The sequence below is a fragment of the Sciurus carolinensis genome, chromosome 3, assembly GCF_902686445.1.
Source record: "Sciurus carolinensis chromosome 3, mSciCar1.2, whole genome shotgun sequence".
NCBI classification, from domain to species: domain Eukaryota; kingdom Metazoa; phylum Chordata; class Mammalia; order Rodentia; family Sciuridae; genus Sciurus; species Sciurus carolinensis.
Window position 1 is genome coordinate 50,678,148 of NC_062215.1, and position 22,552 is coordinate 50,700,699.

At 49.5% G+C, this 22,552-nt stretch overlaps 1 protein-coding gene across 2 annotated transcripts in view; it reads right to left on the reverse strand.

The window, feature by feature from the left end:
* Ntn1 (netrin 1) overlaps positions 1-22,552 on the reverse strand; it is a 179,379-nt gene that overhangs the window by 46,496 nt on the left and 110,331 nt on the right. For both annotated transcript variants that reach the window (XM_047545985.1, XM_047545986.1), the window contains exons 3-5: positions 20,841-21,029; positions 4,974-5,123; positions 1,527-1,580 (exon numbers count right to left, since the gene is read on the reverse strand). In XM_047545985.1, the coding sequence (XP_047401941.1) occupies positions 1,527-1,580; positions 4,974-5,123; positions 20,841-21,029 (393 nt within the window). The remainder of the gene's footprint in view (positions 1-1,526; positions 1,581-4,973; positions 5,124-20,840; positions 21,030-22,552) is intronic.

The window sequence follows — 22,552 nt, forward strand, 5'->3', positions numbered from 1 at the left end:
TCGGTTCTGTCCTGCTCTGGGCCCCCATGATGTGCACAGCCTGAGTTTGTCTATGTGAGTCCCACTCAGGTACATCACTCTCACTTATGATTTTTCAAATGACTGACAAGTCATGATGGTACCAAGAATCAAGATTCTGGGGTGGGAGATGTGGCTCAGTGGTAAAGTACTTTCCTGGCTCCTGTGAGACCCGGGGTTCAATCCCCAGCATCACACACACAAAAAAATCCATTTAAGAAGACCACATGAGTTTGCAAGTTCCCCGACACCTCCCTGTAGTCCTATCTGGGGAAGGGTTCTCAGGGGTATCCAAGCTGGGGACGTCTCTAATCACCCTGCCCCTCTACCTCCAAGTACACCAGTGCAGAGAAGCCTGGGTGACCCAGGACCAAGACTCTGTTCCCACATATTGAAGGGCTCTATGCCTTCTGTGTGCCCAAAGCCAGGGCTGAAAAACCTTTCTTGCACCATGGAACCCTGGGGATCCTATCTCAGAGTAGTATTTTTCCATGCTAAAATAAAACACAGAATTGCGACTTAATGACAGTTCAACTTAACAATTTTCAACTTCACCATGGTGCAAAAGTAATGTGCATTTAGAAGAAACCATGCCTTGAATTTTGAATTTGGATCTTTTCCTGGACTAACAGTATGTAGTCAGACCCTCTCTGGTAACACCTGGCATCAGCAGTGAGCCATAACTCCCTGTCAGCCCCAGATCTCCAGGGAAAACCACGCTCCACAGCACGCTTGGTGTCTCAGCTAGATGTTCCGTGGTTTAAGTGGATTCAGTGCATTTTTAACTTATAATATTTTCAACTTATGATGGGTTTTCATGACATAATCCCATCCTCAGTCAGGGAACATCTGTACTTAGGAAACCAACACCACTGAGTACAGTTACCTGAGTACCTTAAAAAACCCAAATCCAAGGTACAGTTATGCTATGCACTTCTAGGAATGGGTCTAGTAGCTTCTGTAATTTTGAAGCAATCATACGCACACACAAGATTTCGTGTATCTGCAATCATGTGATATGAATACCGTTGTGGTTTCTGTGGGTGGCCATGTCATAGACACTGTGGATGGCTGTGGCTGGTGGCCCACCTTCATCACGGAGGATGAGCAAACTCTTCAGTTAGAGGTGGAAGAAATAAAGATGTGATTCTCTTCCCATCTGAGTTCACAGGCCCCCTGTGCCCAGGAACTCCTTTCTCAGCCCTTCCTCCTTGGCAGCCCCTGGAAGAAGGAGCTCCTGCACTGTTGGGTTGGGCCAGCCTAACCTCAGTGAGCAAATAGAAAGAGTTCAATCTTTAGGGTCCTGACCTTAGGAGACTTCTTGGTCTTTGGTCCCTTTAAAACATCTTCTCTTTCGTTCTTAGAAGGGGAGTCACAAAAAGTGATCTATGGCTCCATTCTCCTTAGTGAAGCCCAGATGGGGGTTAACAGAGGCATTTGGGCTTTTCAAACCCTGCTCCCCACTTCCTATCCCACCAAAGAGCAAAAGTGACAAATGAGAAGCTTACCTTCAGGCTCCTCCACGCTGCTGGCTGCCGTGGTTGGTGGCGCTACAGGAATCTCTTTTTGAGGTTCAGGATGGAGAAGAGGAAAAAAGAAGGTAAGAAGATATTATTTTTGAGCTTGGAAAGAGAATGAACTCAGCACAGCCTCCTCCCTACCTCCCTGGAACTATCCCTCCCTTGTTCACTCCGCATAAGAAAAGCAAAGTTAGGGAGGAGGAGAAAGCCCTCAGAGGGGCCCCAGGGGGTCCTGGGCACATTGTCTTGTTCTCCTTTCCCTTCACTTGGCAGAGATGTCATGGCTACTGGTGGCTGAGGAGGGACAGGAGTAGGGAGAGGCATGAGGGAGCTGGTGGCATGGAGGGCTGACCTGTAAGTGCTGCTCAGATTTGCTACGTCATCAACTTCAGTCAGCCCTGGGGCAGGGTGGAGGGGCTTCCCCAGGCTTCTTGCTTATCATTGTGGCTACGTGGCCCCTGCTCACCTGTGACCTCAACTTACAGGTGACGAACGATCTGGAAAAAGGATGGTGTTCGATGGCCTGGGAGTCTCGCCTATGGGGAAGTTTCTCACAGGGGCAGAGATGTGTCAGCAGCCCTGGTCCCATTTCCCCTGGGCTCCAGTCTCAGGGTTTTTTTGTGTTTTGTTCTGTTTTGTTTTCTTTTCTTTTTGTTGTTGTTGGAATGGAATGAGACTATATGAGACTGAGGGGCCTGGAGAAGCACCTGCTTTGTTTTGATGGTTCTCTTTCTACCTAGAAGAGCAATTGGTTCCTACTACTTCCTGGACCCAACCCTGTGCTCCCACAAGTGAGGGGTTCAGCCAGTGGCCATTGTTCATCAGTTCAGCTGGCAGGCAGAGAGGCTCGTACTTCCTCTTTCCAGACAAGGCCAAACCATGGATCATTGGTCCCTAGAAGGAGGGGATCACTTTCCCTGGTGAGTGACCCCAAATCCCACCAGCTGCAGCCACCATCTTGACTCTTGGCTTTACACACTCCCTCTGACTCCCAGTTCTAGGTTGACTAGGATCTGAGGCTTGCTGAATGGGAATGGAATACTCAGGCTGGGGGAGCAGGAGTTCCCCTGGAGGAGGCAGGGCTTGCTCCGGGAAAAATGGATGGAGGATAGCCCTCAGTGTGGGGCCAGATCTTGCTCTCAGTGATTTATTAGCAATAATAACCCCTAAGTTCCCTGTCACAGCAGCTCATTAGGAAATTGGGACCTTGTACCAGGCCATTTCTGAGCCCTAAAAGGCTACATGGTCCCAGCAGAACCTTCTAGAGGCATCATCTCCATTAGCCCAGTCTAATCTTGCCAGTCTTGGGTTGGGGCCGATGGCCACAGAACCACACTGACTGCCCAACCTCAGTGTCAGGTGCTCATGGACATCCCCAGATGGAGCCATGGGGCTGCAGATGAGGGTGGGATTGCTCGTGTCTGGCCACCAGCCTGCTCTTTGTGGAAGGAAAGGAGAAAGTACAGAGAATGTAGGAGAGCGAGAGTCCCCACTTCCTGAGAGGGTTTGGTCTAAGTCTGAAACATCAGCTCCTGTGAGCTTGGTCTTTCCACTAGGGGATGTGAAATATTGGTTCCAGTCATTCCTGACCTGCCAAAGGTTTTCTAATTCCCTTTGAAAGGGAGTTCAAGGGTTGCGGGTGTAGCTCAGTGGTAGAGCACTTGCCTAGTATGTGTGGAGGTTCCATCCCAAGCACTGAAAAGAAAGGGGAGACTTCATTTCTCCTCCCTACTCCCCATGTCTTCATAACCCCAGATTTCCCCCTGGCATTCTAAAAATTTCACTTTGCAGCTTCTGGACAGAGAGAAGGATGCTTATAAGTCGTGAGACTGACAATCAGACATTATTATGAAAACCATTTCTTTCCTTTTTTTTTTTTTGCCTAGTGCCAGAGACTGAACCCAGGGTCTCAGGTATGCTAGGTAGGCGCTCTACCACTGAGCCAATCCCAGCCCTGGAAACCATTTCAACCTGCTCTGCCTTGCCTGGATACTGAGCTCTACTTCCTGAGGTTCAAACTTTAGCTTTCTATTATCAGAGGACCCATGTTACCCATGAAGAAACAGCTCTTGATTTAGAAACTGGTCAGAACTGTTGCTGGGACCAACACAGCTGACCTGTCCTGGAAGCAAAGGCTCCATCTAATTGGGACAGGTGATGTAGAGAATGTCTAAGGTCCCCACCTGCTGAAAGAGGCATTGTCTGTGAGGTCTATGGGAAACGCTCAAGGATTCCACAATGGCTGCTGGTGTGCGGGGGTCCCCAGCCTCCAGGCTCGTGACCCCAGTCCCTCATGACTGACCATAGTCACCAGAGCCCACCCAGAGCTAAGACACAATGAAATCTGAAACAGAGGTTGGCTGCCTTCCCCTGAAATGGGCCAGGTAGTAAATACTGTGGGCCCGCTGGTCTCTGCCACAGCAATACAATCGCACTGTTAACAGGACAAGAGCAGCTGCAGACAGCATGTGAACGAGGGGGTGCGGCTTTATTCCAATAAAACTTTATTTATAGACACTGTGCTTTCATATGATTTTTTTTATGTGTCATGAAACATTATTCTTCCTTTGATTTTTGCTTTTACCATTAAAACAGGTATAAACCAGTGAGCCATGCTGTACAAAAGCAAGCAGCAGCCAGCTCCGCGGTCCAGAGTTTGCCAACCTCACTTTCTAGAGGATCAGATTCTGTTCCTGGGATTTTTCGCTGGGATTCACTCCCTCTCCTGCCCTCCTTTCTTGGCTTGGTCAGCCCTTCACAGGGAATCATCAGGCTGAGGAAGAGGTGAGGTTAAGCCAGCTCCCAATTAGGCTTGGCTTTCCAACCAGGGCTAATTCTCTGCATGTTGTGCCAGTGTGACCCTAGCAGATGTAAAATACTGAAACCCTCTGAGCCAAGGCCTCTGAGTGACCCCTGCCATCCTGCTCACACCCCTCTTCATGTTCCTGCAACCCAAGACTGAAAACTTGGGGTTCAATGGAGTCCCTGGGAACCTCAGAAATGCTATGATCCTTCATAAGGGCTATGGGTGCTGTGCATAGAAGCCCTGACTAACTCTCTCAAAGGCCCTGGAATTTCAGTTCTTTTTGTTCTGAATGCACTGAGGCAGGGGAATATTAGGATTTCTGTAGCCAGGAGCCTGCCACTAGGTCTGGGGTCAAGGGGGGATGAGGGAATGGGACCTGTGCTGGGGTGTGGGGCTTGCTTCTAGGAGTCAGAGACTCAGTGTTGTTAGGACAGAAGTCCATGGACGGGCTGGCTCTGCAGAGCCCCCAGCTGCCTCTGCAGGAACCTCCAGGCTTGGGGTCCCCCACAGGGTCTCAATGAGCCCCAGGCATTGAATGCAGAGATATCCATCAGTGACGTCAGTGACCAGCAAACTCACAGGTCCCCCCACCCAAGCCAGGGATGGAAGAAAGAGGAGCTGGCGCGTACTGATGCAGGGGGCGATAGGAGAGCGGCTCTGCTGGTAGCCCTTGGCGCAGCGGTTGCAGGTGATGCCCGTCACGCCGTCCTTGCAGGGACACTGGCCAGTGGTTTGGTTGCAGGTCTTGCCAGCAGCGCCCACGGGGTGGCAATCACAGGCTGTGAAGGACAAACAACAAGAAAGTCAGAGGGGTTCCTTCACACCCAGGGGCACACCTAGAACCCCACCCCAGGGGCAAAGCAGGGGTGAGAGGAGGGCCTGGCCAAGCCCACACCTGGTACAGAAGCTCTGAGACTGGTCAGCTGCCAACCAGGAAATAAGGGATGAAAATCAAAGTGAACCTCCCTAAAAGGGCTGTTTTGGTAATAGCAGAGTGATGCTGGGGAGTCTTTCTGAAGCCCCAGGAAGAAAGACTACGTTAAATACATTCTCAACGGCTGAGGGTGTAGCTCAGCAGTAGAGTTGGTGCTTAGTATGCAGGAGGCTCTGGGTTCAATCCCCACCATAAAAAAAAAAAAAAAAAAAAAAAAGAATAAACATGTCTTCAGGAAGAACCCCCACAGCATGAATGCGGAGTCAGAATTTAGAGGTACACCTTTCCTTGACAGAGTAAGTTTATGCATTTGTACTCTCTGCCCTTGGACTGCTCTTGGTTCCCAGGCTTCTTTGCAGACCCTCTGGGTAAATAAGTGGGGTCTGGAGCAAATGAATCCCTGGGGTCTGCAGATCAGAGAGGGAGGAGGCTCCCAGGCTGCTCTTCCCACCTGCTTTGCAGCCAGGCATCCACAACTCAGGCTTCTAGATCACAAGACTCATAAACTGCAGCACTAGAAAGGGTCACATTGATGATTTAATATAAAACCCTGACTAAAAGACTGGAGGTAAAGGAACCTCTGGGGCCTCACAGGAAGGGCACAGCCAAGCTGGGAGGTGAAGGAAGGCCCCTGATTCTCAGGCCAGGGGCTATGGCATCAGAGAGCAGGTCCTCTGGTTTTGAGAGGGGTCGAGGTTTGTACCCTGTCCAGCCACATCCTGAGGCTCCCTTGCTGTGTTCTAAGGACCCATTTCTGGTAATGATGAAGCCAGAGGACTTTCAGGGGGACATCTCCACCAACACCATGATGCTCTGGGCAAATACAGCCTGTCCAGCAGATAGGGGACATCTACCTATCTGACCAAGGCAGTGGACTGCATGTGGACAGAGAGGAGAAGAGAGGGTGAAGGAGGCAAATGTTTTGCCTGTTACCTTGCCCTGAGGAAGCCCAGAGAGGGTGGTGGGTGGACTGTGGCAAGGCATCCTCCAGCAATTTCGACTGGGCCCACAAGCTGCTGTATGTTTCTGTTCCCAAGGGGAATAAATATGTCCAGGAAAATAAGTGAGAACAGAGATCCTTCAAGAGCTAAAGGGAATGTCTTCAGCATCCCGGCTCCGTGTGAGGCATGAGTCTGAAGATGGAAATGCAGCCTTTCCCAGTGGCCTCAGCCCAGGAGTGGTCAGTGAGGAGAATTAGGAAGAGGGAGACAGGGAAGGAGGAAGCAGAAAGAAGAAGGTAAGGCATTATTTATTGTTCGGATATGAAAAGCTTCTAGAAGCACTGGGATGAGGGACCTGACCAGGGTGCCCTATAAAGACAGAGGCGGGCAGAGGCCTGGAGGCCCACGGGCCTGTTGGCTCCTCACAGTACAGGATCCATGGGAGGTGCTGGGACTGATCCCATCTTGTCCCCTGCAGATATGAGTACTGCCTTTGGTCAGGACATTGTCTTCTGAAATCTACCCTAAATTCACGTTTGTAATCTATTATTTGTTTTTGGTTTTGTTTTCAATTAAGCAATAAAGAGACCCAGACTTGATGGCCCATGGGGGCAGAGTGAACACAGTGCTGGTGGGGAAGGGGTGGCTGGAGAGGGCCTTTGACCTTTCCCAACAGCCTCTCAACTCCATTCCCATGAAGGGTGGGGCGACTGTACACGGGCACATCTCTAAGATGGCCATGTGAATGTGGGGGTCACAGCACAGGGTCCCACAGTCTCAAGCCCCTGATGTGGGCGTGGGCACCTGGCAGATGGGGATGACAAGGGTTCATGCCAGCTGACCTCCCCTGGCCTGCTCCACAAGCCTGCTGGTAATCCTCAAATTCATGCCAAGACCTATTCCGCTTGGTGCTGATGGGATACAGCTGTGTGCCAGTAAATTCTGGATCCTTGAATTTGGCCAAAGAAAGGTCACAAAAGGTTGCTCTATTGCTGAAGGTCCAGAGCCAAGTCACACACAGGCACCACCGTCGACCCAGGTCACCTTTATCTTGGTGGAAGCTGGCCCTGGATGGAGGCCGAGGAGGACTGTGCACTGTTCTCACCATGGCCTCGCACAGCTGGCAACCTGCTCAGCTGCCTGGGAGGGGCCAGGCAGCAGCTGAGATCTGCTGGAGCCCAGAGCCATCCTAAGCAAAGGCAGGCGGCCTTGTGTCTGCTGTGTGCAGCTGGCACTTCCTAAGGGTCTGTTTGATTCAACACGAGTTGATGCTTGCTGCTGGCTTTCCAAATCTTTCTCCCTCCAAATCTTTCTGCAGACTCTGACCTGTCTGGTCTGAGACAGCAGGCTGGTTTATGCTTCCACACCAATAAATCATTGCTCTAGGAGAAGAAGTCATCAGGGTCCCTAAGGCCACTCAGATCACCTCCAGGTCAGTGCAACCATCACCAGGCTTCATTCTGCCCATGACAGAGAATCCCTCCACAGTAGCACCCCACTGGGACTCCTGCACAACACTGCAGCACATCCACATTCTCACACATGCTGTCTCCTCAGGTCCCCACAACAGCCCTGTGAAACTGGCAAGACTGTAACCACAGGCTGGAGAGGAAATCACAGAGATGGAAATCGCCTGGATCTCCAAGGGAACCATTCAGGCCCCTTCCCTCTCTGGATGGCCCCAAGTAAGCTTTCATCTATATCATCCAATATGAGTGCACTTTCTGTTACTTGCAACCAAATGCAATCCTAACAGAGACCTGCATTGCTCTCATGTTCAATTCTCTGCCCCAAGGCAAAACGCACTTTCCAAAAATGCCCATGAATAGCAGTGGCCTGAATTGTACCCTCTGTGAAAAGAAGAGTGAGTTACAGAGTGTGGGGAGGGTTGGTAGATGACAATGCCCCCATGGTGTGTTCTTCCATAGGTGGGAAAAGAGAATCCGACTGTCAATGTCAAAGGATGAGATCCTGATTCACTGGAACCTCAGGGCTTGGTCTTAGGAAAAGAGAGTCAAAGCATTCTTGTGTTCTCTCAACCCAGAAAGAGAAACACACACACACACACACACACACACACACACACACACACATACAGATTCCTACAAGCTCACCTAAGACATACTCAGACACACACACACACATAAACACTCATAAACTCACACAGAGCCTCAAAAGGGCAGAGGGCAGAGGGGTGGAGGGAACAGGGGAAAATATGGAAGTGAGGCAGAAGGAGATCCCTTCCTTTGCGGGGGGCTCTGGTGAGGAGGATAAAGAAAGAGCATTCCTAATTCTTCTGAGAACATGGAACGGGTCAGAATACCCTCTGCACAGGAAGCTCATCTGGTGAATCCCATTTCCCTAGAAGTTGGCCACTTTTTTTCCAGGAGGAAGTCAATCCCTTCCCCGGCAGGTCACCCTGTTTGCATGGGGCAGGCAGCACCTGGTCATGGGAAATGATCTACCAGAGGTTTTTTCCATAATGAGAAAGGTGAGCCCAGAAGGAAGCCCAGGTTCCTGAGAATTCATCGGGATCAGCTTTCCCACGAACACGGCAGGCTGCAGAGGCTCCCAGTGAAACCAAGAACCCAGGCTGTCCTTTCTCTGAGTCATTAGACAGGGACACACAATTCAGGGACCCAAAAGGGTTTCAGATGGGCAACAGGTGACCCAGGCCTACCCCGGCCCTTCCAGTTACCCGGGGTTAGTGCCTTCCTCTCTCTGGACCTCACGTAGAAGGACAGAGGTCTATATTTCTACTAAAATCACAAGGGCTTAGTGTCCACATTGGCTCCAAAGGAACCAGGGCAGTGGCCTGCACCCTTGGACCTCCACCCCCAAGGCTGTGTTTGTGGCCTGGGGCAGGGAAGGGGGTTCGTGTTACAGGGCATGCCACCCTTCTGAACACACCTCCTGATGGCCCTGCCCTGCCCTGGAATCTTCCTGCTAGGACTTGGCTAGTCAGTGAAGTGGAGGGCACCCAGGGACTTCCAGAAGCCCTGGCTTCCCACAACAGTTTCCTCTGATGTTCTCATCCTGGATCCTCAAAGGCCCGCAGCTCCCTCAGGTAGAGAAGCAGGCCTGAGGCTGGCCCCTTCCACTGTAGCTCCCACCTCCCACTGGGGCTTTCTGGAAGTCCATTTTGGACTCCTATCAGGAAATCTGGCTACTTTTACAGAGGATCCTGGCTCCAGGGGCTCCTGGGATCAGGCTGGACCCCCACATGGCAGCAGTCCAGGTCACATGCTTGTGGAGGAGAAGGGAGCAGGCTCAGCAGCAGCCCCTCTGGAACTGGGAAGACAAACCAACTCCTCAGACATCATTCCAGGCCTCCAGCCAGTCCTGAAAGACAGCTTGTGGCCAGTGTCATGTTAGAGGCTGACTCCCACACCCCATCCTCTAGAATGTGTAAGTTGAAGTCCTAACCCCTGGTACCTATGAATGGGATATACTTGGACACGCGACTGCTATGGTTTGTATTTGGAATGTCCCCCAACAAACACTGTGTTTGGGCGGTGCAGAGTGATTGGTCATGAGGACTCTGACCTCTCAGTGGATTAATCCATTGGTTGTTGAAAGGACCACCAGCAGGCAGGACCCCACTGGAGGAAGAGGCCACTGGGGGCGTGCCCTGGAAGAGTGCGGTTCTCTTCCGTGCTCCCCTCCCACCCCTACACCCCTCTCTGCTTCCCACTTTCCAGGAGCTGAGCAGCTTTCCTGACACACCCTACCGCCATGACGCTGCCTCATCTCTGGCGCAAAGTGGTGGAGCTGAGCAACCATGAACTGAATTCTCTGAAACTGTGAGCCAAAAGAAATCTTTCCTCCTTTAAATTGTTCTTGTCATGTAGTTTGGTCACAGGGTCTTTAGAAAGATGATTAAAGCCACTAGAAAGAGGGTATCATAGAAAGAGGGTATCAGGACACAGGCCAAAGGGACGATCATGTGAGGACACAGGAGGAAGATGGCCATATGCGAGCCAGAGAGGGGCCTAGAGCAGATCCTTCCCTCCTGGCCCTCAGAAGGAACCAGCCCAGTTGGCATCTAGACCTTGGACTTCCAGACCCCAGAACTGTGAGAGGACAACTCTGTTGTTTAAGTCACCAGGTCCACAGGACTTAGTTCTGGCAGTCCATGCTGACAACACGTGTTCAGCCTCAAGTGAGCCTCTTCTTCCCTAGGACTCTTCATACCAGTCCTTGAACTCCAAAAAAGGAGACTGTTGTACCACTGACCCATCAGCCTAGGCTTTTCTCATGCCTCAGGGACCCTGTGGAAGTTGCCACTTTTGCTGGCGGAGGGAAACCTTTTCTGCAGCAGGTCAAGCTCAGGGCAATGAGTAACGACAATAGTGAAGAAAGGGTCAGCATCTCCAAGAAAACCAGGGGCTGCAGCTTCCTATGTCCCTGTTTCTCTTGTGCACAAGTTGGACCTCTTGGGGGAAGCCTGGTGAGATGCCCACCACCAACACACACACACACATGCAGAGGTGGTATTGGCCAGAGGACAGACATCAGACACAAAGGGGTATTCCAATAGAAGTTCCTTCTCCATTCCCCCAAAGAAGGTGTGAAGTGCGGGCAACCAAGAAAAGAAACCGGCAAGAGCTGGCCAAGGCTGTCAGGGCATCTGGATAGGAGGGGCCTAAAGTAAGGTATAGGGAACACATGGGGGAATACAGAACAATGGGGTGGGGGACTCGAAAGGACCAGGGAAGGAGGAGTAGATGTGACCTGTAAGGAACTGCTCTCTGAATTCAGAGCTATTGATGAATGGGAGATGGGAACAAGGAGGCCCAAAGATAGTAACAGAAAATCTGTATTAGTCCATTTTCTGTTGCTATGACAAAATACCTGAGGCTGGGTACTTTGTAAAGAAAATAGGTTTATTTAGTTCACAGTTTTGGATGCTCCCCATCTGTTCAGTCTCTGGTAAGGGCCCCCGTGGTTGGGATACAACATGGTGGAGAAGCACAAAGGGAAACAGATTCATGTAGCAGTTCACATAGCTAGACAAAAAGCAAGAGAGACTTGAGGGGCAAATTCACTGTGTTTTGAGTTGGGGTTTTTTGTTTGTTTGTTATTTGGTGCTGGAGCTTGAACCCAGGATTAACCAATGCCCTCAGTTCCAAGGACCAGGCTCACTCTTTTTATACCAACCCATTCTCACAGGAATTAGGGTCCCCTAAGACCTACATTAATCCCTTCCAAGGATGACTTTATCATCTTCACCAGGCCCGGCTCTTTAAGGTTCTACCACCTCCCAATATCACCACGTGGGGACCATGCTTCAGCACATGAACCTTTGGGGGACAAAAACCATAGCAGAGCCCCAGGGAAGGAGCTTCTTATTATCATTACTATTATTTAACTGGTACTGAGTAAAATCCACTGCTTTTGGGTGTATGAGTCTACGGTTTTGGTCACCTGCACAGATTCTTGTAAGCACTCCCACAATCAGGACTCAGAATAGTTTGGCTCTCCCATGGATTCCCTCCTGCTCCTTTATAGGCAGTCCCCACCACCACCCTTGGAAACCACAGACCTGTCCTCTGTCCCTCCAGTGGCACCTTTTCCAGAATGTCTTATTCAGGGTTTATATAGTAGTGACAATGTCTGTGTGTACAAACAGGACTGTCCAATAGGAAATCTGCTGAGCCTGACCTTTGTCAAATATGTTTGAGATTCATCCATAGCGTCATGTGAATCAATAGCTCCTTTTCATTTCCAAGTAGCATCCCTTGGTATGGATGCATCCCATTTTGCTTATCCATTCATCCATCGAAGTACACAGGGGTTGCTTCCAGTCTGGGGCAATTAATTATGACTAAGGCTGTTATAAACATCCATCATGTTCAGGTTTTCATGTGAGCATACGTTTTCATTTCTCTCAGATTGATTCCTAGGAATGGGATTGCTGGGCACTACTAGAGATGGATGTTCAACCTCATAAGAAACTGCCATTTTGAATTCCCACCAGCAATTAGAGTTCCAGTTGTTTCTTGTTCTGGCCAAATACTTGGAATTATTAGTACTTTTAATTTTCATTGAGTTTATAATTTGCATTCCCTTAATGACTACAGAAACCATCTATTTATCTGCCATTCATTTATCTTTGGGCAAGTGTGTTCAAATATTCCCCCCTCCACCCATCACTTTTTTGTTTTGTGGTGCTGGGAATTAAACCCAAGGTCTTATGCATGCAAGGCAAGCACTCTACCAACTGAGCTATATCCCCAGCCCCATTTTTAATTGGGTTTTTGTTTTCTTGTTGTTGAGTTTCAAGAGTTCTTCACCTATTCTGGATTCATATTCTTCACTGGATATGGGATGTGCAAGTACTTTCTCCTCATCTATGTCTGGCCTTACAGAAGGTGCTTCTTAAAAGGAAAGTCAGATATCTGCCTCAAGTCACCCTTAAAGTCTTCCAGTGACTTCCAACCCTTTTTTTTTTTTTTAAAGAGCTTAGTGGTAATACACAGTAGTTAGGTTCATCCTGACAAACTCATATATGCATAGAAATCGATTTTCAGTTCACGATGGCTTCTAACACTCTTCAAATGAGACCCACTGCTCTTCCCCAGACTTTGATGAGCTGACCCTGCCCTGCCCTGCCTCCCCTCCCTACTGACCAAGAGCCCACCAAAGTCTTTCTGCTCCCAGGCTTTGGGACTGCCTGGGAAGCTATCCCCTTGGTTTCCATCTGACTGTGCTCTCCTCCTACCCCACGGCTCCTCTTTTTGGGGGGCCAAGGTGGGGACCAGGAATTGAACTAGGGGGTACGCGAACACTGAGCCACATCTCCAGCCCTATTTCGTATTTTATTTAGAGACAGGATCTCACTGAGTTGCTTAGCACCTCACTTTTGCTGAGGCTGGTTTTGAACTTGAGATCCTCCTGCCTCAGCCTCCCGAGCCGCTGGGATTATAGACCTGTGCTGCTGCACCCGGCTCCCGTGGCTACTCTTGAATGTCTGTTCCTCCGAGACCCCAGCCCAGGCCAGGCCATCTTGTAGAGCAGCTTCTCCCTGCTACTTGTCTCTTTCCTATTTATTTCCTCCGTATAACTCCCCACATTCTAAAATTACTTTCCTTTTTCTCCTTTGTTATTGCCAAGCCCCCCACCAGAAAATGAGCTCTAAGGGACTGAGTCTGTCCTGGTCATTGTGACCACTCTAGAGCCTGACACATAGTAGGTGCTCAGGAAACACTTGAAGAGTCAACTCAGAGCCAATCTGCTGCCTTTTCCACAGGGAAAGGCCCTTCTGCTCACCCTGAGCATCTGGAGGAAAGAATGAGGAGGCGCGTAGAATAATCCCCTCACATCCTAGGTCATCGGCAGCCTCAAGGAGGCCCCAGTCTCCACTCTGAAATTCCCCATGCTAATGAGGCAGCGAGGATCACTGAAATCCACAGATAATCCCCAAACTTCACTTCAGCTGTCTGTGTCAAGCTCCTCCGCAGAGAGGCGTCCCTCTCCCTCAGCAGTTGCTAACAAGGCACAGAAGAATAAATGTCTCAAGTTGCACAGGGCCTTTCCCCTGCCACTTTTGGATCAAGGTGCAGAAGGCAGGAAGTGCAAGGGGGAGGGGAGCCCCCTAATCCCAAGCTGAGTTATTTGACCCTCCCTGATCTAGTTAACCATAGTCTCTCTGCACCTGTTCTACAGCTGAGGCAGAGAGCGCAGGTCCTGCGAGTGGTTCCCATAGAGAGAGAGAGAGAGAGAGAGAGAGAGAGAGAGAGAGAGAGAGGGGGGGGGGGCTGGAGGTGGGAGGACAGGGGCTGGAAACTGCCAGAGTAGTGTGGCAGGACAGGGAAGGACAGTCCCTCCCTTGGTCAGCTGCAAGCCCCAGTGTGGTCAGGAAGCCCCTTGCATGCTGTCTGGTCTTTCTGAGTGGCACTTTCAAAGCCCCATTTAGACGTGCATAGCCTGTCCCCACCTTTGCTCCAGACCTCCACAAGCAGCTGCTGGCCACATCTCTGCGGCTTGATTCATTTGTCATTTTTGCTCCCAAAGCGTGTAAATCCTTTATGGAGCGTGTGCAACAGTATTAGGGCAAATCCTTGGGGCCCTGCCCAGTCCTGTGAGAATTGGCCACAAAGTCCACATGGAGACAGCCCTTGCAGCCAGGGGAGTCTGTTCCCCCAAGCCCCACTGCCCATGGAAAGAACTAAGGAAGCTGGAGAGCCAAAGGAATCGTCTCTGCCTGTGTGCTCGCTGATGTTTGTGGGGGGTTCTCGTGTCTCCCTTTTCTTTAACTTGAACATTTAATCCTAACAGTTAACATGCATGGAGCCCATGCTCTGTGTGAGGCTACAGCACCTCACTAAATCTGCACCATAACACCAGGAGAGAGAAGGAACTGTTATCCCCATTTCCAGATGAAAAAACTTCATCTCTTGAAAAGTGTCCTTGCCCAGAGGTGGAACTTGAACCCTGATCTGAATAAGTCCAAGTCCTATGCTGTTAAAAGCTAATCATTCTGATGGGGCCCACCTGTTGCTTTCCTGGTGGCAAAAGCCCAAAAGACGCAATTTCCCAAGTAAAATGTCCTCAACGTTCCTGACTGTCAAGCTCAGAAGCTCCATGAACTTGGGGAGATCAAAGATCAAAGGTCTTTTCTGCTCAAGCTCTGGGGACCCCTGGGGATCCTCCAGGAATGTCCATGTAGAATCTGGGGGTGAGAGTGGGCCTAAGAAATAAGGACTCACACTGGGAGGTGCACACAACAGAGATGCCCAGGGAATGAACTGCAGGGCTGGGCCGGAAGGACCCTATTTCAGCACAGTGCACTGAGTCACAGGATCAGGGACACTCTTCATCTGTAAAAACCTGGGAACAAAATAACCTCCACCTGAGTTTCAGGCTCCACTGGCTCTTCCAAGTCCCCAGATCACAAGATTCACTGCTAGAAGGGATAACCCTGTTGTATCAGGGACCCATATAATTTGGAATCTTTTAAAAGCAGAGCATGGAAGGAGGGAAGTCAAAGCTGGAAGTGACTCGGCGACTAGAAACCTGAATACAATTCCACAAAGATGACTGAGGTCTAAGAAAGTCACATCACTAGCCCAATGCCCCACAGATTTTGAACATTAGTCAAACCTATAGATAGGGTTTAACTCTCACATCCCCCAGGGAACAGAGGAAGGGTGTGCCAACACTGGTCACAGCTGGGGTTAGAGCTTCCTGACAGTAGGATCTGAGGCAGGCATCACTTCCTCTCTCCTGGCAGATGCTGGCCTTACCTTGTCATATGGAGGCCACTCCTTGGGTTGAAGTCTATGCCCTCAAAGTTGGAGCTGCTCTAGCCAGCAACTAGAGGGTCTCAGATGACCAACCCTTTTCCTGCACCCCACAAAAACACAACAGGAAACAGGACTGTGTCAAGGGACCCACAAAATGAAAGGCAGTTCCTGAAGTTTTGTAGGGGGTACATTGCCTTGGGAAGGCCCAGAAGGGAGGGGCTCGGAGGTACTTGACTATGCTAAGACTAAACCCTCAAATGATCAGATCAAAATATGCATGCTGGTGCACACATGTGCATACACATGATCACAAATGTGTATGCTACTGGTCAGGGTCTCCATGTCTTGATTTAGATATTGTGATATTAGGCTGTGCCAGTCTTTTTTTTTAATACTAGGAATTGAACCCAGGGACGCTTAACCACTGAGTCACATCCCTAGCCCTTTTTACTTTTTATTTTAAGACAGGGTCTCACTAAGTTGCTTAGGGCCTCACTAAGTTGCAGAGGCTGACCTTGAACTTGTGATCTCCCTGCTTCAGTCTCCAGAGTCACTGGGACTACAGATGTGTGCCACCATTCCTGGCTAGGTTTCACCAGTCTTGTCGAGAAAGATTTAAAAATTTTAAGCCAGGAAGCTGCGTGCAGTGATGCACACCTGCAATCCCAGCTACAGGAGGCTGAGGCAGGAGCTTTGCTTCAGCCTAGGACTTCAAGACCAGTCTGTGCAATATAGTGAGACTAAGACCCTGTCTTTAAAAAAGAAAAATTAATTTTTAAATTTAAATGCCCTCCTCTTCCAGTTTTCATCAAGGGAATCATAAAAATATCTAAATTCCATCACAGGAATAAATTCTGGAGTCTAAGCCACCTGTGAGCCTTCCTTGAATCTACATTGCCAAAAGCAAGCTGCCATCCTCATTTCTTATTCTCCTCCACTTCTTATTCTCTGTGGGTCTCAGTCTTGGCTACACATAAGAATCACCTGAGGAGCCAATTCCCAATGCCCAGGCCTCATCTGGATCCATTAATTAAACCAAAATCTCTAGGGTGGAACCCAGGCTGCAGAATTTTTAAGTCTCCCGGGGTGATTCCCCCGTGCAACCAAGGGTGAGAATTGTAGCACAAATGAAGTTAAGGTTCAGAATCCAGAATGAGCAAGGCACAGGGTGTCGTGTAAGGTGGCCCAGGGAGCCAGAGGGAGGCTGACAGAGGTGCTCACTTCTTCACCCTGTCCCCAACGGTTGGCAGAGCTGCAGGAAAGAATAAAGGCAGGGCAGGAGTTTCAAGCATGCCTGGCAAAGATGGTGGGGACTGTCCCATGCTTGTGCCCTAATGACTGCATCTTCTTAGGGCTCAGGCACCTCCTCAGCAGCCTGTATTCAGCCACATTCCCGGTAGACTGGAGGGGGTAGGGCAAGGAGCGGCCCAACAAGCTGCTCAGTGAGATGGAACACGAGACTTTTGTAAGGCGATGCTAGCTGCGGTGGTTAATTTCTTAATTCTCATCGCAATTCGGTTCACGGCAGACTCCTGGAATGTCTTTATCTATCACAGATGGTTTGGGAAGATGATAAATTAATATTGTTATCAATGGAGGCGCCGCCGAAATGGTTAAATAGCAACGTCCTCTTTGCCGACTCTAAAAAGAAAGAGCTCCAAAGTCCATAAAGAAGACAAATGGTAAACAAAACCTCCTATCTTTTCAAAGATTCCAGGAGGAGTATCATTCACAAACCATTCTGTGGAGAAAAGGGAGAAATTTATCTCATCTGACTTTGTATAGGACAACAGCCCACACCATAATGAGGCCGTCCCAGTGCTGTGAAATTGCATTGAATAGCCGGAGAGTGCAGCGGCCTGTTCCCTGGGCATGTTTATTACAGCCCTTTGTATGCACCAACCCTGCCAGCGCCACTTCGCTTCTAAACTAGGGGAGGGGAGAAAGAACCCAACAAATTTGTTGCTATGAAACTTCCCAAATGGGGGACTGCATAATAAGGTGTGGAATCAAATGCCCTTGCTCCAAGCTGTTCTTGTCGGGGTCCACCCCTGCTCTGCAGTGAACAAGGTCCTGAGTCAGCCAATCACCAGCAGTGTATATGGGTGGCCTTGGCCCCCTGCCTGGGCCCCTCTTGGGCCCAGAGAAGTCAGGGGGTAAAGTGGGCCCCAAGGCCATTCCCAAGCCAACTTGGGAGTCCAGAGCCAGTTGTCCCAAATCCCCTGTGAAATTCATTTGAAACAAAGCGAAGAAGTGTGGCCTTGGCTTGAGGGCTCCCTGAGGTCAATCTCAGGAGAAGGGGACTGCGGCCAGTGTCACACACACCTATAAGATCTGGAAGCCTCTGAGAGCAAACTGTCAAAGAATCAAATGCTGGAGGCCATTGGGCTTCCTTCCACAAAAGGAAGCATTTCTTAAACCACGTGCCCTTGAGAAACCAAGGCAGAAGACCCCATGGTGGTGGTGGTGGTGGAAGAAGGGAGGTGTTGACTGAGAGACCCTGTGTGAAAATCTCAGGGGTACATGTGGCCCCACCAGCAACTTAACTTCTAAAGCTGGTTCCTGCCATGATCTCTGAGTCTTTTTGTGGCAGGAGGTGTCCCTTGGAGGAATTGAAGATTTAAAGTTCCCACATACCCTAAAGGGATGACATTAGAAAGAGAAGAGGAAAAAGATGTGGAAATTTCAAGAGCTGTCTTTCTTCATTAGGTTGTTGGAACTTTCAGGTCACATTTCTTTTTATTTTTTATTTTTTTATTTCTGGTACCAGGGATTGAACCCAGGAGCACTTAACCCAGGAGCCACGTCCCCAGTCCTTTTTTGTATTCTATGCATGGAGAGGGTCTCACTGAGTTGGTTGGCTTTGAACTCTGGATCCTCCTGCCTCAGCCTCCTGATACGCCACCTCACTGGCTCTGGTCACATGAATCAAGAGAGCAGATCTTTTCTCACCAATCAAGAAGGAGGACCCTTTGGGCTATGCTTTTCCTCACCAATCAGGAGGCAGAAACCTTGAAGCATTGTCTTTCCTCACCAAGCAGGTGGCAGGTTCCTTGAAGTATTGTCCTCCTTCAGTCAAGACAATGAGAGTCCCAATACTCTTTCCTGTCTCATTTCCTCAGCAGGATATAATTGTTTCCTCGAGAAGAATCCATTCTTAGATTTTCCTTTTCTATGAATTCTTCTCCCAGAATTCCCATCAAGGCTGGGACAGCTGCTGTCCAGGACTGCAAATGCAGTCACCTCGGTTGATCCAAGCATTTGAAATCATAGAACAGGAACAGCCCCTCATCTGCCTGCATCTGTTCCCCCTAGAAACCAGCAAAGGAACTGAGTGAGCATCTGTAGCCCTTCCACCAAAGAGGCAGACCCTGGAGAATAAACCTGAACCTTGTGGCTTCCTGGCATCTCTCTGAGAAGTAAGAAAGAGAAAAATTCATGGTCGTTGTCCCTACCTACGGCAACAGAGGGGAAGGTAGAGATGACCAAGGCCTCATTTCTTCCTGCATCTTGGGGGAACAGGCATTTTTGTTCTAACAGCAGAAACCAGCAGGACAGGAAATGAGAACTGCCCCATTTCCTTGCAGAGCCCAGACCTTCTCACCCTGGGCACAGGACTGCCCACCTGAGTGGCTGCTGTGGGTTAAAACTTCTTGGCTGAATCTCCAAGAAATCTATGCATAAGGCAGCTGTTTACAAGACCCCTGGCCTCAATTTCTTCTGTAAAAGCGAGACAACAAACACTGGGCACAGGCAAAGGAGTTGGATACTTTCCAACTCTGTGCTCAGAAAACCCACAGTCATGTCTCCCTGGTCTTGCCCTGATCATATCTTCCTGACACTGCAGACCTTTCTAGGGTCCCTTCACCTGGGCTGCTTTTCCACTCTCGAAGTCTCCTGGAGGATTCTTATCTGAAATAGTGTCTTTTTTGATGTGGAAATAGCTCAGCTACCTTTCTGTTCAATTTTCTCCTGGCAACCACCAGAGGCCGTAAGTCCACAGATCTGGAGAGTAAGTCCACAGATCTGGAGAGAGCTTGCTTCATCTTAGAAGCCACCCTACCCATCTTTGTGTATTTGGAATCCAAGGGCTCTTTCCTGGAGGAGACAAACTGGGAACCTGGTGGGACTTTTTTGTTGTTGTTTTTGAGAAAAGTGTTCTACACAAACAGCGCTGGTTTCACGCTCAGAAAGATGCAGGCTTTGTCAAAGCTCTACTGTCTGTTTTGAAAGTCTTAATTATTTTTTAGTAAGGGGCTCCACATTTTCATTTTGCACTGGGCCCTGCAAATTATGCAGTCATTCTGCACACAAGTGCCCAACATCTGGTAGATTTCCTGTTTCGAAGATGATACTTCAGCTTCATTCAAAGGCTGAAACCCAGAAGGGTTTCTCTACCGCACTCATCACCTGGTCTTAAGTCTTCCATGGCTTGGGGATTTTCTGTCAGGGTCTGTACAAGTCCATGTCAGGACCCCAAGTATGCTGAGCTGTTGGCCCAGAGCTCTTGGAGATAAACATCTTCCTGGGAAGCCATGCTCATGCAGGACCTGGCCCTGCGCCCCATCTTTTGAAGCAAAAGAACCCTGGTTCCTGGAATTCCCAAAAGCTAACATGGGGGGAGGGTACTTCTCACCCTCCAACATCACTAAATTCCCTGGCATTTCATCAGCTCCTCTGAGTCATCTGACCATTGCTTCATTTTTGTTGGTGGGAGAAAAACAAACAGCAGAAAGTTAAAACATTAGTGCTTGCTTCAGTGAGCGAAAATAGAGTCTCCGGTTTCTTTCTTTCTTTTTCTTTTTTTTTTTTTTTTGTCCTGAGAAGTAAAGCTATTTGCAGATGGATTAAATGTTCCTTCTGAGACCCTGATCCTGAAACTGCGACCTTGCTGCAACTGTGCGTGTCTATGTGTGTGTGTGATGGGGGTGGGGGCCGTGCCACACATCCAAAGAAGTGTGTCTGCGTGGGTTTGGAAAAAGAGGGTCCTTTGTCCCGAAGGTAAGCCTGGCGAACATGACTCGCGTCCCTGTGGTATGTAGCACACCTGTGCAGAGGAGACGCTTGGGAGGGGGAGGTGTCAGCCCGTGAGCCCTGCACCCTCACAGGGGATCACACCTTCTCCTTTCTTCTCCTTTGAGCCATGTCTCCATTGCCCCTTTGTTTTGGCTTACACCTTCAAATACCAGGGAGGCTCTGTGTGTGTGTGTGTGTGTGTGTGTGTGTGCGTGTGTGTGTGTGTGATGACCTCAGTCTACACCACTCTGTATGGAAACTAGAAAAAAAAGAGAAATAGCAAAGGAGAAAGAAAGGAAAGAGGCAAGACCAGCATCCTCATGGTCTGTCCCACCTCCCCCTCCAAGTGCAGCCTACCTTTGCAGGCCTTCCGGTGGGTGATGGGCTTGCCCATGTCTCGGTAGTAGCCCTCCTTGCAGTAGTGGCAATGGCGGCCAGCGGTGTTGTGGCGGCAATTGAGGCAGACGCCCCCACTCTTGCGCCCAGACAGCTTGTAGAGCTCCATGTTGAAGCGGCAGCGCCGGGCATGCAGGTTGCAGTTACAGGCTGCAGGAAAGACAGGCAGAGACTGTGAGCCCCAAGGGCACTGGGAAGACGGACACCCATGGGGACCAAGAGAGACTTTGTCCCAACTCCCCCTTCATCTCTACTGCTGATCTCGGGAGGCAGTCTTGAGCTCCAGGAGCTCTTCCCTGGCTTTCTTTGCACCCGTCAACAGTGATTGAACACCTCACGTTACCATGGCTGAGGCTCCCAACAAATTTTTGTGTTGAAGTCTTAAGTACCTCAGAGTTTGACTATATTTCAAAACAGGAACTTTAAAGAGGTGAATGAGTTAAGATGAGGCCCTTAGGTTGGAACCTACTCCAAGGTCTCCTATAAGAAGAGGGCATTTGTACACATGAAGAGATTCAAGAGGTGTATGAAAAGACCAGGTGAGCCAGGCACTGTGGTGCACACCTGTAATCCTAGCAACTCAGGAGGCTGAGGCAGGAGGATCACAAATTCAAGGCCAGCCTGGGCAACTTAGAAAGACCTTGTCTCAAAATAAAAAGGCTATGAATGTAATTCAGTAGTAGAGTATCCCTGGTTTCAATCCCCAGTACCAGGGAAAAAAAAATTTTTTTAAAGACCAGGCAAGGGCACAGTGAGAAGGTAGCCGCCACCCACAAGCCGAGAGAAGCTTCAAGAGAAACTAACCTTGATCTTAAACTTTAGCCTCCAGAACTGGGAGAAAAAATGTCTAAGCCTTGCAGCCTGAGCACACTCCTACACTGTTTCTATGCCGGCAGGCTTCCATTCCCTAGAGACTGTGCTATGGAGGACTCTGGGACTGGGTGCCCCTTCTTCCCTCCCTCCATCAACCTGGAGGGCTTCCCATCTTGTGGAGGCCTGTCCATCCCTGAGATTGGAATCCTCTGCAGAGGATCCTCAGCGTGGTTCTCTCTGGCTTTCCATCCTGCCAGGCTTGCTTCCCTCTGCCTATTCCCTACCTATGCACATGGCTCAGGACTTGGCACCCTTTCCCCACCGGCCCCAATGCCCTCTGAGGGCTATCTCCGGCCCCTCTCACCATGGTGTGCTCCTGACTTGAAAATTGATATTCCCTGCTTCGAGTCTGGGATCTCCACTTGGATCCAGAAGCACCTCCGTCATATGGGTTCACACCTCTCCATATTGTCCTCTGACCTCCCTGTTGTCTGAGCTGAGTGTTCTGGGTGACCTTAAGCATTGTACAGTCAATCAGCCCCCCAGATCTGCAGGGCTCATAACCTTGGATTCAACAAATTATAGATCCAGAATATTAGGGGGGAAAATTGCACCCATACTGAACTTGTACTGACTTTTTTTGTGTCATTATTCCCTAAACACTATAACAACTATTTACATACTGTTTACATTGTGTTTGGTATGATAAGTAATCTAGAGATGATTTAAAGTATATAGGAGGATATGTATAGGTTCTAGGTAAATACTATGCCACTTAATTTAAGGGACTTGAACATCCACATCAGGGATTCTCTATGGATACCCAGGGACAACTGTAATCAGAGCAGGAATTTCTAAGC